At 30.2% G+C, this 17,468-nt stretch overlaps 1 protein-coding gene across 2 annotated transcripts in view; it reads left to right on the forward strand.

Annotated features, from left to right (window-relative positions):
- Positions 1-2,641: 2,641 nt before the first annotated feature.
- Positions 2,642-17,468, forward strand: part of LOC143198092 (integrin alpha-PS1) — a 174,664-nt gene continuing 159,837 nt past the window's right edge. For both annotated transcript variants that reach the window (XM_076407080.1, XM_076407092.1), the window contains exon 1: positions 2,642-3,032. In XM_076407080.1, coding sequence (XP_076263195.1) covers positions 2,851-3,032 — 182 coding nt within the window. In that variant the 5' untranslated portion in view covers positions 2,642-2,850. The remainder of the gene's footprint in view (positions 3,033-17,468) is intronic.

The raw sequence follows: 17,468 nt of genomic DNA on the forward strand, positions 1-17,468 counted from the left end.
TAATATCCAAGACCTTATTAATTCGTGCTTCTTTTTTCCTTCGCTTCCTTTCTTTCCTTGATAGAGAACAGTACATAAGGTACATTATTCAGCCGTCCGACGGGTCGTCTGTTTAGCCGCAAATATCAACCACGCCCTTAACCAGCACCAGGGTCTTGTCTTTCCTAGGCTTAAAGAAAGCTTTTAACAATGTTTGGCACTCCGGTTTAATTGCAAAATAAGTCCAACTCGACTTACCAGAAAACCTAACCCCTCTCATTAAATATTTCCTTTCTGGCAGATCGGAAGAGTCCAAAAGCAGATCGATCACGCGGTCCAATGGTTTAAATTCTGGAGATTGCAAATCAACTTGTACCTACGTCTCTTCTTCGACCGAAGGTTCAGTTGGTATTCCCAAATCTAGAAAGCTATCCAGAATGATTCGGGGATAGTAAAGTTGCTCCCCTCTCTGTTCTGCAAAAACAGCAGACTCCCAATCTCCATCAAATGCTTATTGTACAAGATGTTAATACGTTCCATTGATCTCTAAAATTCTAACGACTATTTCAAGATTATGACACCCAACTGGTAAAGGAAGTGTAAAGGCTTTGAGTTTTTCAAACTAAGCTATTCGGGAGAATTATTAACGCTCCATGGTTTATCATAAATGTTCAAATTCAGGCTCAACAAACAACAATTCAGTTCCAGATCTTCCTAAAATGGACCAATTCGCGATCTTGTCGATACGCTAGGCGTTTAACAAATGTCACTGCTAAGCTCCCCTTTCTCCAGGTTGCAACAACCCTATCCATTGCTGCAGTTCTTATTTTTGTCCCACATATCTCTACCTCGTCGTGTGTCAACTGAACTTCCCGACAACACAGTTATTTTAAACGCTAAGCGCCGAATAACGTGGGTAGTTTGACGGGTGCCATATCCTCAAAATTAATACAATGGATCCCGACAGATATGATGTTGTTTCGTCAAGACATAACCTGACTGTACAATTCAAGGATCTCCACCACTGGTGGATGTGGGGAAAACACATCATCAATAGTTTGAAGCGAGTTTTGCCAGTCAGAGCATATTAGCCATGTTTTAGTGATGTTATGAAGTTTAGTGCTTTCGTTATTGCGGACATTTCAACTGTACGTATAGTGGAAATAGAATGTAGATTGTAGAGTTTATTTTGGAAGCTATGTATGTATTGCAGCACGTACTTCTATAGAGGATTTAAAACCTTTAGAGACATGGATCATGTAAGTATCTGTGACTGCAGAGCTGTCAACAGTTCGGCCAATGAATCTTATATTTTCTTTGAGAGCTAGTCAAATTCTTCGATATCTAAGTGGTTCGGTAGTATATATATATATATATATATATATATATATATATATATATATATATATATATATATATATATATATATATATATATTTATACACATATGTGAAATATAAAAAAAATATAATACATATTGGGTAACACATGGTTTCTGTATCGTTATGCAACATAGTATACACATCTATGTATAGTGTATTACATATTACAATTTGGTATAGAATTAATTAAGATAAACTCTATCAAAATGCGAATATTTAAATAATAAGTACATTATACATTTCAAAAATTATTATTAATTTTAATTATTTAATCATCTAAAAAGGGCGCTATTGTTTGGCCATATGACTTAAAATATGTAAAGGGCTTTCAAGATATGTTTGGTATGTCCGTTTTTTATGAAGAAATATAATTGACATATTAATTATAAGATAATCACACCAGTAATTAAGCTGGGTAGAGCCGTATATATTCATGCCGGACCTATAACTGAACTTCTATGTAATATATATTTTTTAATATCCTATTTATCATTTGAATTAATCGTACTGCTTAAAGTTTGATCCAAACTATGCCCATCATGACATTAACTGATGAGTGATCAACTTGGAAACCATTCTGCACGATACCTAGATATACTTTATGTAAACTTATTAGTCGGATGATTGGGGCGATTATTACAAACACAAATTAAAAACACCCATAAAATAAAATTCCAACCTGAGACGATTGTCATTGCAGATCCAGTTTTAGGACATACCCATAGAACAAAACAATAACATTTAGTTTTTATAACTAATATCAACATTTGTACACATTTGTAAAATATATTTTCAGTAATTAATTTAGAGAAACTCCTCCCTGTTTAGTTATTAATATTAAAGATTATTCTCAAATATTTGTGGTCTTTCAGACCTTTACATGTATTATACTAGATGACGCTGTAGGAAAATTAAAGATCACATGGTGGTATAATGTGCTGCATACACAGGGTAATTCCCCTATTTGAACTTAATATTACATTTTTCTATTAAATTTATTTAATTTTTATGTAATTCTTACTATGACTTTTTAGGTTGCATTATTGAAAATAGTTAATTATGCTTTATATTTAGCCTCAATAAAAAATCATTAAAATATCATAAGAGTTTTCTGATTTTTTATCCGAAGGCTATTAAAATACTTTAAAATAAATATTTGAAGTTGAGCTCGTTACTTATATTGCGTTTTAAATAAAACGTTCTGATAAGATTAAATCGAAAAATAATGCATTTATTTTCTACGCTCCTCCCACGGAACTTTACGGCGAAACGAATAACACTACATGCCCGTTAGTCCGTCAAATTCTCTGGTAGATTGAGGTACGCTGCTGTGCTCGGCACAAACGTTGATTACGATCGGTTGAACGCGTTACGGCGGGAGTCTGTTTAGGTTTTGGAAAAGGGAAAATGAGATAATAGAAGAGAATAGTCTTTGGAACTTTTGCGGTATTTAAAGAGAAACGATTTGTTTTACATTAAGCGCAGGAAAATGTGGAAATCATTCCAATTTGTGTTTATTTTATGTGAAGTAATTGTAGTATCATGGGCTTTCAACATTGAAAATCGTGATCCCTATGTGAAGAAAGGTCCTGATAGTGTAGCTAACACATATTTTGGATTTAGTGTTGCTTTACATAAAACTAGCGAAAGTGATTCATTTGCTGTTAACTGGTAAGTCTTGATAACGGTTTATTAAGTAAAAAATAATATTTAAATTTCACTAGCAGATTTAATTTTCTATGGAAAATATATTGAAAATAAAGGTATTTTTTCAAATCTTAAATTCATCATATTAATTTTGGGACATAAGAATTTTCTATACCTGAACAATTTGAAGCAGTTATTTAATTCAAAAGATACATATAAAAAATTACAAGAACATGAAGCTGTCGTGATAATTAGCTATAATTACTAGTCAATAGTTCAAACCAGTCTAGTCATTGACCTAGACATTCTAAGTAAATGCAAATTGATATTCAAATTTAAACATAAATTAAACTGAATACGGAACAAAAATTATAAAAATTCGCGGAAATATCTATAAATTTAAATGACTCAATTGTTTTTCGGTTTGCTTTCGGGATTTTGTTTTTCGCTCTACGAAATCAAATAGTCTTTTTATGTAATGAGTGGCGTTTAATGTTCGCCAACTCTGAATATTCTTATTCGGACAGTGTACCTATTCACGAAATGTACCCATTTCTATTTTCAACATCTTCGTAAGAGGAGAAAAATGTTTTTTTCATTATATGCTAAAAATCGATGTAAGTTGTTTACCCATAGGACAGACCAAAACTATTCTCATTAATCTACTTCTATTTTTATTACAAGTTTGATATTTATTTTCTATATGTTACAAATACTGGGCATAAATGTGGAAGATGTCCAATTTATTTGTGAAGGTTCTTCAAATATTTAGTGTTTATTAGTAAAAATTGATTCTTATTGTTGAAGAAAATTTAATATTTGAAGAAATTATATAAATATTTAAAAGAAAATTTTAATGTAGTGTAATAAATCAGATCAGAATGTAAGAATCAGACTTCTAACAAACTTGTATACAAACATATCAGAGCAATCATTAGTCATAATAGCAAGTTACTATTCAAATTGGTCTAGTCATACTAAGTAAATTTAAATTAGAATATTAGTTATTATCTAAGAATAAAACATTATAAAGTATTTAGCGGGAATATTCATAGAACCTACTATTTTCAATTAAAAAATACTGGAAAATGATCTAATGATGACTTGAATAATAAATAAAATAATGGTGGGTTGATATTCAAATTGAGTAAATCACTATACGTAACAATAAACCATATGGTCTAATAAAAAACGAGGTCAATCATCTCAATTGCCGAAAGTAAATAAAATCGAAAGTATTTTAATATTATTTGATGTTCTGATACAAACCTGTTTATAGATTTGCATCTAGAGTTAGTCGATATTCTCTGTTGTGAGCTAATATAATTCTGGTGAAGAAGTATGCTTTAGTAAGAAGTCTTCATTTTAATCAGAATGAATACAGTTAAACAATTTATCATAAAAATTAATATTATATCGTTTCGAAATAGGATTCATAATTAGGTTTGTTACTTGATGTAAGAACATAATGTTTGGTTAATTCTTAGTTTAGCTAAAGTTAATCACTGGGAGTTAAATTAGATACGGGTACTAATTGTTTGTTTATTTTGTGGACTAAATGAACCTTCCAATGGCATGAATATAATTCATTTTACCGTATTGTACGGATACTTTTAATAGCAGATTAGGATTGTTTGTTTTAAAACAATACACTTTTCGGAAAGTTATTTTTGGATAAGAAGCTTTGATAGAACAATTTATATAGGGTTTATTTTGGAATGTTTTCAGTTTTTATTCTCAATATTGATTGATAATATCTTGTTGACAAAGTACGATACAATGAATTAAAACCAAATCTTCGACCTTAATGAAGTCTTTATAAAGTAGTTTTATATACTGTATATGTTTGGTTTGATTCAAATGCTTCTCAAAAAAATAATTTGTAATTGGTATTTTAAATACATGACACTGAGGTAATTTGTAGCCAGTATTTCAAATATTTATGACTTCAAAGTGCATTTAAAAGTAAATACATTTACCGATCTTATTAACCGGTATATTCTGCAGGAATTGCAGGAACTAACACTCGATAGCTTTCTTAAGCATCTTAAGCAGATATATCAATTTTTAAAAATGGCAACACTGCATCTGTGCTGTACATCAAATTGGCAAGAAACTTATAAGTTTTCATTTTTATTTTTAAAATATTATTTTTACGAAACTACTGTGTATTAATTAAGTTTATTAGTATGAATCTTGTTAATAGTTATGGCAACAATTATTATTATGGTAAATTTGTGCCTACTTTAATGTGTGTAAGAAAGATATTAACACGTCAATTTAAAACTCTCCGGCCTACCATAGTATAACACATTTTTTTGGCAAAATTTGTTTTACTTATTCAACATAATTCCCTTCAAGGGTGATACGCTAATTATAGCGACCCTTCAACTTTTCGATGCCATTTTTTTGTGTACGATTTGTCGTTTACTTCAGAATAGGCCTCAATTTCGGCGATCACCTCTTCATTCGACGAAAATTTCTTCCCAGCCAGTATTCTTTTGAGATCTGAGAACAGGAAATAGTCGCTGGGGGCCATATCTGGAGAATACGGTAGATGAGGAAGCAATTCGAAGTCCAATTCATGGATTTTTGCCATCGTTTTCACTGACTTGTGACACGGTGTATTGTCTTGGTGAAGCAGCACTTTCTTTTTCTTCAAATGCGGCCGTTTTTCGGCGATTTCGTCCTTCAAACGGTCCAATGACGTTATGTAATAGTCGCTGTTGATGGTCCTTCCTTTTTCAAGGTAGTCAATGAAAATTATTCCATGCGCATCCCAAAATGCAGACGCCATAACCTTGCCAGCCGACTGTTGCGTTATCCCACGCTTTGGAGCGGGTTCATCATGTGCAGTCCACTCAGATGACTGTCGATTAGACTTTGGAGTGAAATGATGGAGCCATGTTTCATTCATTGTCATATATCGACGCAAAAACTCGGGTTTGTTACTCTTGATCATCTTCAAACACTGCTCCGAATCATCAACTCGTCATTGTTTTTGGTTAAAAGTGAGCTCGCGCGGCACCCACTTTGCACAGAGCTTTCTCATACCCAAATATTCGTGAATGATACGATGTACACGTTCAGTTGATATCTTTAGAGTGTCTGCTATTTCATTCAATTTCAATTTACAGCCATTCAAAATCATTTTGTGGATTTTTTAAATGTTTTCGTCGGTAACAACCTCTTTTGGGCGTCCAAAAACCCAAAATGTGTTGCTGATAAAATATACTTGCTTATTAAAACATTAACGAAATTATTAACAAAATGGCTTTACTAAAATTTTACTATCAATATATAACAATATAATTTGCATATCGGCTGGACTACCGCGCGACATGATGAATATTAAAAGTAAAAAAAGGAATCAAGTTGAAAACAGGTAGGCTTTTCGAAAATCTCGCCTAATCTCAGGCAGCAAATAAAAAAAAACTTTAAATGGTTAAAAACCCCCATCAGGAACGAAGACCGGTCTTGAGATACGTCTCGTTCCGCTATCAGCTTCATCTTTCAGACTGTCCGTGTAAAACCATTTTATTATCTTATTAAAATGGTTTTAAAATAGTTTCGAATGTCAGTGATTTTTTCAAAAAACCAAACCGGATTTTTTATGTGCTCTGACTGCATTGTATAAATTTGTATGTATCTGATGTTAGGTTCAAGTTTATAATAATTAATAATCAAATCGTATTGTTGTGTTATGTTAAGCTCTATTTATAGGAGAATAGTGCAGAGTTCTTATTTAAAATATACTTAAAATTATTACCTTCAGGATAATACATATTATATACATACATTTTACTTACATTCTATCGAAAGGTTTATTACTTATCTAAATATATTATATAGCCTTTGAGGTAGGCCTTCTCCCAAGTAATATATGTATGCTAACTATTGTGTTAACTAAATATTAATTATAGTATATATTAACTAGAGTTTCCATCCATCCGGTTTTTGTATGCTTGTTTATAATTTGCAGTATTTATATTTGGATAATTTAAACACTCTGAATCAGGAAATGACGAAATAATCGCAGGGATTTAGCCTTCGATCCATTTTTAACCTAATAATTAGTACATACTATCAAGTTCAATAAATTCAAACCAAAAACTACTTTGTATCAGGACGTGTTCGTTATTGTATTTATCTTATTATTGTGGGAATAAGAAGGGTAGTATTATTATTTTATGCTAACTAAACTCTAGTTTGTTAAATTGACTTAAATTGATTTTTATGAAACTAATTTTTAAGTTCACAATTATACTGACAATCTTATTTTGCCTAGATAACTGTATTTGAGATTACCACTAATCTGTTAAAATGAGTTCATTATTTGAATATTAATCTTTTTGATGCTAATCAAGTTTAAATTGTTTTGATGATGATTAGAGGGGAATAATCATTTGTTGCTTGAGATATACCAACAGTATTTTTCCTAAAGATAATATTTATGTTAAACAGTACTAAAATTTACTATTTAACTATTCTATATGTTTTATTTGGATAATCTTTTTATGAATATGATTCATATAAAGCGATTTATTACCGATCTGTTACGTACTTATGTATTAAAAAAATAAATAAACACAATCCATGAGCACATGTGTTAGAAATAAATCCTCAACAGTATGCGACAGGGCCATCAAGCCTGAAATCTAGCATTCCTGGTTGTAACTTAGTGTATATTTTCCAGTTAATCTATCGCTGTGTCTTTTCTGCTTAAAATCCAAAAGCGTTCTATTAATAAATGTCTAATTTTGCGGCTTAGCGAAAAATCTCTCGAATATTTGCCAGATATATTTATATATTTTTTAAATTATCTAATTTACAATCAAACTATACATTCGCAAAGATTAAATAGGGTTTAAATATTCAGAAATTGAAATAAGACATGTAAAATTATTATTTTATTTATAACAAATTATTATTATTTATTTTATATATTTTAGAGCCTCCTTTTTACCAACTATAGGTTTCTTAAGAGATGGACTCCAAACCATGGTTTTGAGTAATAAGTCTACGACTGGCCAGTGACCAAGTTGGATCTTCATTCCGTCTTACCCAGCTTGATTACTGGCATAACTGCGATGATTTTCTTTGTAGAATTTTGCACTTTTGCACTACTGTCTCAATAGTGTTACCAAATATTATTTAGTATTATATTATTTAGTTCATAATATATAATTTATTATTTATTCATGACTTTAATATGACTGGGATGATTTTTCTTGTAGTATTTTGCATAATTAATTACTTCACGTCACTCACTTTCACACAAATACAACAAATCATTTTGGGCAGAAATTCCCTTTTTTTTTTGATAAGATATGAATTATAGTTTAGACTTCACTCCTTAACCAATTAAAATGTATTTAAATTAATACGTTGTTGGAGGAACAACACAGTGATGTATTACAAACATATTTTATTAGCATCAAATTTATTATTGATAATTAAATAAAAATATATAACTATGAATGCCTTATAGGTCTTACAATATATACACAGAGAATAGTGAAGAATGGTAAGAAAAAGAACTTATTCTACTTTTATTTCTCTTACTCTCTTAAATTAAATTCACAATTTTCTCTAAAAATTACTTTGCAATTAGTTGCTATTGTTAATAAAATGGTTCTTTGGTGTTCATATAATATATGATTGTCCTTAGGTAAGATTGAAAAATCCGACAAGGAAAATGATCCCAGTCACTGCAGTAGCTAGGCTGGGTAAGACGGGATGTCTTCTGGGGTGATCTCCAAAGTTGGTCACTCGTCAGTTGGTAATGACGATTACCGTAGTTCGGAGTCAACGTTAAACAATAGGTCCAGTCCAAATAAAGCCTGGTTGGTAAAAAGGAGACTCTAAAATATAAAATAACATATGTATATAGTGATCTAACGAATATTCATATTCGCATTCGCAAAATGTATATGAATATCTACGTCAGTGAAAATATATATACTTTTTGCAGTGAAACAAAACATATATTAATATATAAAAACTTATTATTTCTTATTATTCATTTAAATTTACTTTTATTTTGAATTTAAAATATTTGTTTTATAAAAGTTTAATAGAAATCTTAATATACATACAAAATACATATACCTGTAACTAGGTATAACTAACTACTAATAACTACCGGTATCTTTGAAAAATTTGTGATTTTAGTTAGTACCACTTATCATATATATTTTCCTCAAATTGACCATGTTCGCATAGCATTTTTGATGTGGGAGAACCTAAATACCATTTAATATCGTTAGAATCACCTTAAATATATGAAATTTTAATAAAAACTTCCTAGAAGAGAAAATAGTAAAATTCGTCAGAAAATAAAGGAATGCTCGTGGGTAGACGTTGAATAGGCCACGAGCTGCATTTTTCTATGGGCGTGTTGTCCAATGCGAGCACCCACGTTTTGGGACAGGTGTGCTCTTTTTGAGATTATTTATTTTGACCTGGTCGTTTCTGAGAGAATGCACGGTCGGTTCGCTTTGTCCCCTCTTCTACATAAATATTAGTAAACTAAAACTTTTGCTTCCTTGCAAACTTGATATACAAGGTAAGTTTGCTAAAATAAATATTGATTATTCGTGACTAATTCCGATTTATACTTCTTTTTAATTATTTTATTGGGCTTTATGCGATGTTTTGTTGTAATATCTTTGTATATTTAGAGAACATAGGTGATGTTAAAAGATATGTTGATAAAGAACTGATAAAGATAATGAATTGTTTAACGTTTATTAAATGTATTTATTTATGTGACTAATATAAACTAACCCATCATCGATAATTATTGTTGTGGTTATATATTACACATATTGTAATAATTTTACGGAAATAATGTCATTATTTATTGATATAAAGATTAAGGATAACAAATTAGTTCCTATTTGTATAGGGGTTCATAGTTGGCTACCACTTTTTCCCAGTTTTCAGGCAATTTTCGAATTTCGTCACGAAACAATGATTACCTCAAAATACTTTTTGTTACATAATTTTCGAATAATGAATATTTGGCTTTTATGTTGATATTAATGGCGATAACAACTGCTAACCGCACATAATATAATAATAATTCTTCTAGAATATCAATTTTTATCCTTTGTCACCACCATATGATGTTTTGGTCACCACCATTTTTTTTTGTATTTAAATCACCTCTTCTTTTCAATTTTGAGACAACTGCTCACCTTTCAACTTATTTCTATTTTATTGTTTTATTGCGTCCATGGGTTTTAATTTGCTTTGGGAACTATCGACTGAAAACAGTCAAAACAGTCGACAGTCAAAAAACCAAAAAACTAGTAATTACTATTTTCAGTCAAATGCACGATTCGACTGTTTTTTTTTAATTCGTGATGTCAGACGAAGATGCACGAATCCTTTCGTGTATAAATTGTGAGGGAGGAAAGGACGGAGATAATTCCTTGGAGTAGTTATATTATTATATTATATTTGCTTATATATTCCAATGGTAGTTAAGCGAGACGGAGATGTACATATTCCTTCACGTACTAACTTTTAAAAAGAAGAGGAAAAAATACTGAATACAATTAACATGCAATTAATAATTTAATTTTAAAGGAAGGGGAATTACTTTTATATTTGAATATTCTGTGGATCTGTAAAAAGGAATGGAATTTTTTATGGAATGGAATAATACCCCACAAATGTTTTATGGTATTTTAATGTGTTATACACAGTACAATAGAACTTAAACAAAAACTAAAATATACAATAACCGTAAATTCTAAATAAAAATTAAACATATACCTAATCATAGAAAAAAAAAACTAATCCATGACATAATTAATTAAAAATTATGGCACAATAACTACTAGAGCTTTTTTATATAATAATAGTAAATGCTTTATTTATTATTGAAGGGAAATATTTTTTAATAAAAATCGAGAGAGTAATCTAAATATTACGTATTATTGCCATAAAAACAGTCAAAAGTAATTTACTATTTATCATTCACAATTTTAATTTTTTTACCCTGTTTTATTAATAATCTTGAAAAATATCGTTCCAAAATGCTGCTATATTAATATACAATGTGTTATTATTTACAAGCAAACTACCAAAAAAATCATAAAACTATATATATTACATATAAATCTATGTAAATATAAATTGGGTATATTTTTGTTAAGGTCGAGGCTATGACGTCAGAGCCAGAACGTTAAAAATCAGTTGGAATGAAACTAGTCCAACCAAAAATAGCGACTGAAACAGTCGGTAGTAAAATGTAGTCAATTACTAAACAGTCAACAGTCAATTTCAGTCGAAAGTTCCCAACGCCAAGTTTTTTTCCAAATTTTAACCATACGTGAGTTACTATTTGTATAAATAACAATAATTCTATAAATTGTTTTTACAGTTTACTTAAATTATTGATCTAGTAAAATTTCCAATTCTTTGCCTTCGCCATTATTATGGTGTCCAAGCAAAATTTTCCGTAGATGGTGATTTCTTAGTTTGTATTTTGTTATCTTTGGAGTTGAGAAAAAAAAGCATCACTGCCTTAATTGTAAATCCTTCAAAGTATATCCTGGTACATTATTTTTTTTATCATAAAGAATCAATATCACAACTAAAGATTATATAATATAGAAACATAATGAATTATTAAATAAAGAAGTAGCATTAAAAACAACAGTTAATTGTTTTATAACTGTACAATTTATAATAGTTAACAATACCAGGAAATAATAGTTCTAGAAACATATGTTCATATCCACAAACTATTAACATCGTATTTATTTATGTGATGAAAAGAAACAACTTTGGAGGTCATACACTTATTTTTCTTCAGTTAATTAAAAAAACATCATCACTAACGATTCTCCTGGCATCTCATTATCCTCTGTTTAAACTCTATTATACCAAAACACACGGAACATGTGCAAATGGAATGGAAGGTTTTATTATTCTCGTTGTCGAACGACACAGAGGTGAAATTAGAAAAAGAAAAGCGTTAATAGAAACCCTACCTTTACCGGCCAATACGTATAATTTTAATATCATGTTTTTTTTTTGTCATCCTTTTATGGAGATCGTGCTTATTAAATCTTGCACGACTAAATTCATGGTCATTATAATGTTTCTATTCTTATTTTAATAACAGTGATGGGTCGTGAATCAAGCCTCCGACGTCAAGTCGTTTCTAATGGTAACCCTTATAGCTTATTAATCACTATTCTTATAAGAAAATGGGCACGTTTATTAGCTTATTATCAATGCTTGTCGTGATTATTTTTTGTTTTTTTTTTCTTTTGGAAGACACCTGATAATTTAAAGGCTTCACATCCTTTTCTTTTAGTCGGTTTGTTTCAGTAATATTTCCTATAGCAGGTTTTTCTTTATATTTATTGTCCATATTTTCATGTTCAAGTTTTGAGAACGAAGTATTATAAATATATACTTTTTTACAATTTATATATATATATTTAAAAAATATATTTATTATATTCATAAGAGGCATTCTATAGCTGCTATAAATAAAAAACAATATAGATCCATTAATAAGTAATTGACAGATTAAATCAGATTTTTGATACGTATTATATTTTTTTGCCGGAAAACATCCGAGAGAAACGTAAATTAATTTTTATTTTTTTGGCCATTTTGGCAATACTTAAATGATTAAAATACCGTAATTACCTCTACTGCCATATCCATTTTTAAATTTTATAGTTTAGTTTTGACGAACTTAACATATCGAACCTTTTTTAAGTTTCATATTAATTTTTACGAAATTAAACTTTGGTAAAATTTAATAAAAGCAAATTTAGAGTTTTAGTAATTATATTGAATAAAATAGCCTGTTTTGGGTATTTACGAATTTTTTAAAGGCCATCATTATGTATGGAATATAAAATAGTTGAGATATTTCGCGGCTTCTAATAGTTGCCTAAATATGTCTGTATTTGAGCAATGAACGCCATGTTGTTGACATTGAGGATATCCATCATTGATGAAGGTCCCTATCATTCAATTTGTACTAAGAAAAATAGCTATCATCATTTTATAGTAACCACTCTTGACAGAAAAATTACATTTGTTTAAAAAAGTATGATAATGATACTCCGTCGGTACAAAATCTAAACCAATCAGTAATTTGGTATGATTGCATTGTTACTTGGAGGACTTTGTATGAGTTGGCGTTGTTCCATATAGGACATTTATGTTTTCTAACATAACTATTCTTTCAGAAATATGCCTTGTCTTTAGAGATACTCCAAAGGCCAAAATTGGGGTCCTAACTATCGGTTATATCTTATTGCCACCTGCCTAATTTATCCACATTGACAATTTTGATCAACATTGTAAGAATTTAACTAAGGAAGTGAAAAATTATCTATTTTATATTAGAGTTCTATGGTTTTAACACCAGTGAATATCTAAGAATAAATATCTTAACATTACGTTGGAGATAAGACATTTTAGGTATTTAATTATGATATTTATTCAGTTTAGAAAATTATTTCATTGATAAGGTAAAAACTTTTTTTTGTATTTCATATACATTTAATATTGGCAAAAAATGTATTCTTAATTTATAATATATTCTATTTTTATTATATTATATAATATATAAACTTACCTTATTATATTTTTGAGAACGGCCATTTGATACTGCGAACTATACCGCAATGGTTAGGCAGGAAACAGGAAACAGACTTACTAACGTCTATCAAAAACCCTCTTGTGTAAGTTGAGATCATAAAATTTCAAAGTTGGTGCCGCATAATCGATTATGTAACATGGTTATATATTTCGAATATTAATATTTAAACCTGACAAAGCTATATTTCTTATATTATATCTTTTATATCGTTTTCCATTTTTGAATTTGTTAAAAGAATAATTCCAAAAAGTTAGTGAATAATATGCTTGTTGTTCTATGATGTACATTATCTGTTATTAATCTTTTACAAATTGTTTTATGTTATTTGTTTAGTGCTATTCAAATAGGATTACATTTCATGAAATTTGAATGTCATATGGCATCCATAAAATGAGTTTGTATGTATTCATATGTTCGTTCACAAGTGATTTAACTATCTTTTGGTTAATGTTTAGTCGGACTGTGTGTTAAATTTTAATATGAAAGTTAGATAAAAATTCGTGAAAACTTTGTTCATTACAAATTGTTAATTAATTATTATTAATTTCACTAAGTAATTTATGTAAATTTTGGGCATGTGCGTGCATTGTTTTAATAAAAACTAATTTCGAGGTTATTTGCGTGAATTATGTTCTACATATTCCAAGATAATCTATGATATAGTTCAGTGGTAATACGGTCTTGTAGTATTTTGACGTTTTTTTTTTATTGAACGTATTTTGTGTGGATAAGATTTTCGCGCTACGCCAGCTAATGAAGGAATGTTAATGGTTGATAGTTCGCTCTGTTTTCGACTGTATACACTTGCCCTGACTTTGGTCAGATTTGGAAGCTAAGCGTATTTCTCTAAAAGTTGTTAAACTTTTTCCGGACTTTTACGATGGTTTTATTAGATGTACGTGGAGAAGAATTTTTGATCCATTTGAGCCCATACTAGTGTTCACCAAGGAGATGTCGTCTTTTCACTGCTATTCAGCATAGCAGTGAATCTAATAATGCGAAAAGTTTTTAAATTCAGACTTCGCCTTCAAAATGTAGGGCCATAGGGTTTGAGAATATACCAAGGAAAAACCAAAATATTGACGCATGGCTTGCTATTGTAAATCTCAACGGGATCGAGTTAAAGTAAGTGCCTAAGTTGTTCAGGTTTTTGAAATCAGTAAAACATGCGAAGTAGTACTTCGTATTTGAATTCTATTATAGTTTGACGTCTTTAAACTTGGTGCCTTTCATGGCTAAGTAAAATTCTACATATTCCTCTCCGAGATTCTGTTTGCAAATTCAGAGGTACATATTACAATGATTCGGATATGTCTGCCAAATGAAAAATGAACGAATTCCTCACATACTTGTGCGGCAAAATTCATACTAATACGTCAGTACTTATTTAGCTCTTTTTTGAGTTTTTTTTGCTCTTTTTGAGTATAATGCAAATTTTCATTTAAATATAACGACTGTTCTGGAATACAGTTAAATAGTCTTGTAGATATGTGGAAATGGTCAAGAACTTATGTGTTTTTCTATCTGTATTCAAAACTAATCACAATCTGTATGGCATAAATTTTGTTAAGAGTTAATAACCATCGCTTTTCTGTTTCTTATGACTGTACCAATATGCGGATTGACTGTAATATTGCAGAATGATGTACTTTATCGTGAAAAATTTTTATATTGTGCTTATAAGAAGAAAAGCATCATTATTTAAATTTTAAATGGAACCGGCTTGAATAAATGTTTGTCTTATGCATGCATATAAAGAACTGTTTGATGGTATGTTGACAAAGACAAAAATATATATAACGGTATAAATGTAGCGACGTGTGACTTTTCACCATATGTAAAGTGTTAAATCGTCGAAAGCCGTTAATAACATGGAACGGAAAGTGATGTTCATCCTACAACTCGTCGACATCACGGGCTTTCATTTTAGCGTGATGTTTAACCTGTGGGCGAGTATACAATGCCCCATTATATGCATCTGCAGATAGTTTCGTTAGTTTCGACGCCCTTCCAGTCTCGACGCCTTCTATATCGACGTATAATTTTAGAATAGGTAAAGTAAGTATATGCTTGAGACTCGTGTGGGTAGCGGAACAACCCGCGGAGTTTGTTAACAAGAATTATACCTGGTAGATCTCGCTTATTCCACATCTCAGATATAATGAATTCTTTAAAATATATTTAATTCATTCTTGTTGTGTATCACAAAATAGTTTCTTAGTATCTTCGGATCTAACACTTCGGTATTTTCATTTCAAAGCTCTATCGTTGATTTTCTACTTTTCATTATGTTGCATTTTACTGAGATAACCTATTTTTCCTAGTAACCAGCCAAACAATATTTTTGAGAATTTTTACCTATTCATTCAAGGTGTTTTTGAGGCTTATGTTATATGTACCCCATTAATAAGAAAATTTGAAGTTGGATTATGTGCTTACATGAGTTCTGATTATTTTTCATTTTACACAACAGGCATTAATTGAGAAAAATTGGTATAATGTATATTAATCAAAATATTTTCCATTATGTTGTATAACTTTTCCCATTTTTCTAACCACATGTTGTTACCGTATTGAAAGAACGTTGTTTACATTTTTGCATTTTTTCAATATTTCGAAACTACGTGGCAGCTAAATCATGCTGCTTTGATTTAACTAAGTGGTATTCATGGTAACGCTTCCTATTCTAGCTCTAAGTGTATCTTTCACAATATTTGCAATGTATGACCAAGCGCTGTCATACAAGAGGCTGACTTGTCTGATGGAGGTTTACCTATAACTTGCTTATACCATCATATGTACAGTAAGAATATTATGATTTATAACCATATGTATTCCGCTTCGGGGTTGATGTAGTGGTTTAACTCATGACTTTTGGCGCTTGGGATTTTCGTAGTAAATAAACTTTTCATCGCAATACCCCCCATAAAACGTTTCCTGTTTTGTTTGGCAAGCAAATAAACCGCGATGTTAAATAGCATTATCAATCAATTCGCATGATAAATAATTTATCTTCTTTTGGATCTTTCCTATCGCTTGTAAACGGTCTGAAACCGTTGATTTATCAACTGCTAAGCTGGCTTAGAGTTCTTTGAGAATTGTTCGCCAGTAAGTCTTGCAGTTCATTCTCTTCGATTTATTTTTGGATACTTCAGGCCGTCTTTGGTCATTAATATACAACATTCATCATCATTATCACTATTAATTACCACTTTTAAATTACTGAAACCGAAACTGATAATTACAATAGATTTTTTCAAATCAAATTGATTGAAAAATGCATAAGTTCCAAAATTAGCGTCTATTTGCACAGAATTAACTCAATAATAATGGAAAACTGTTATTTTATGTAGAAAAATATCAAAACCATTAAATTTAGCGAATAGGTTGTTTACGTTGATACTTCAAATTTACATCAATAGATGTGGCTGATCAAAATACATGCAAGTACCTAAAATTTCGACGTCTAAAATAGTGGTTTCGATACCAAAAACTATAAATATTCTAAATGTGTCTTCCAAAAATAAAACAGTTTGTAATTATATAGTAGCTGCAGGATTATGAAACAATATGACGAAAATTTTCCGACATGCAGAAGAAGTCTAGATTGTATCAGCGTTGGCCGAGATCGTTGTTATGCTTTTTTCTTTCTTTGGCATCCCGAACTTTTAAAGATCCGATATTCGTGATAGTGCCTATCGCTCAGTTTCAGAGAGAGACGTTATTACGTCCCTAGTGGGTTATACGCAATGATTGTGATTGTATGTTAATGGCAAGACTCGGTAAGCTATCACTCTTGCCTTGAAATTACATAA

This window comes from Rhynchophorus ferrugineus, unplaced genomic scaffold (genome assembly GCF_030347505.1).
Source record: "Rhynchophorus ferrugineus isolate W39M unplaced genomic scaffold, kcgeb_rfMv2 rfM1, whole genome shotgun sequence".
NCBI lineage: Eukaryota > Metazoa > Arthropoda > Insecta > Coleoptera > Curculionidae > Rhynchophorus > Rhynchophorus ferrugineus.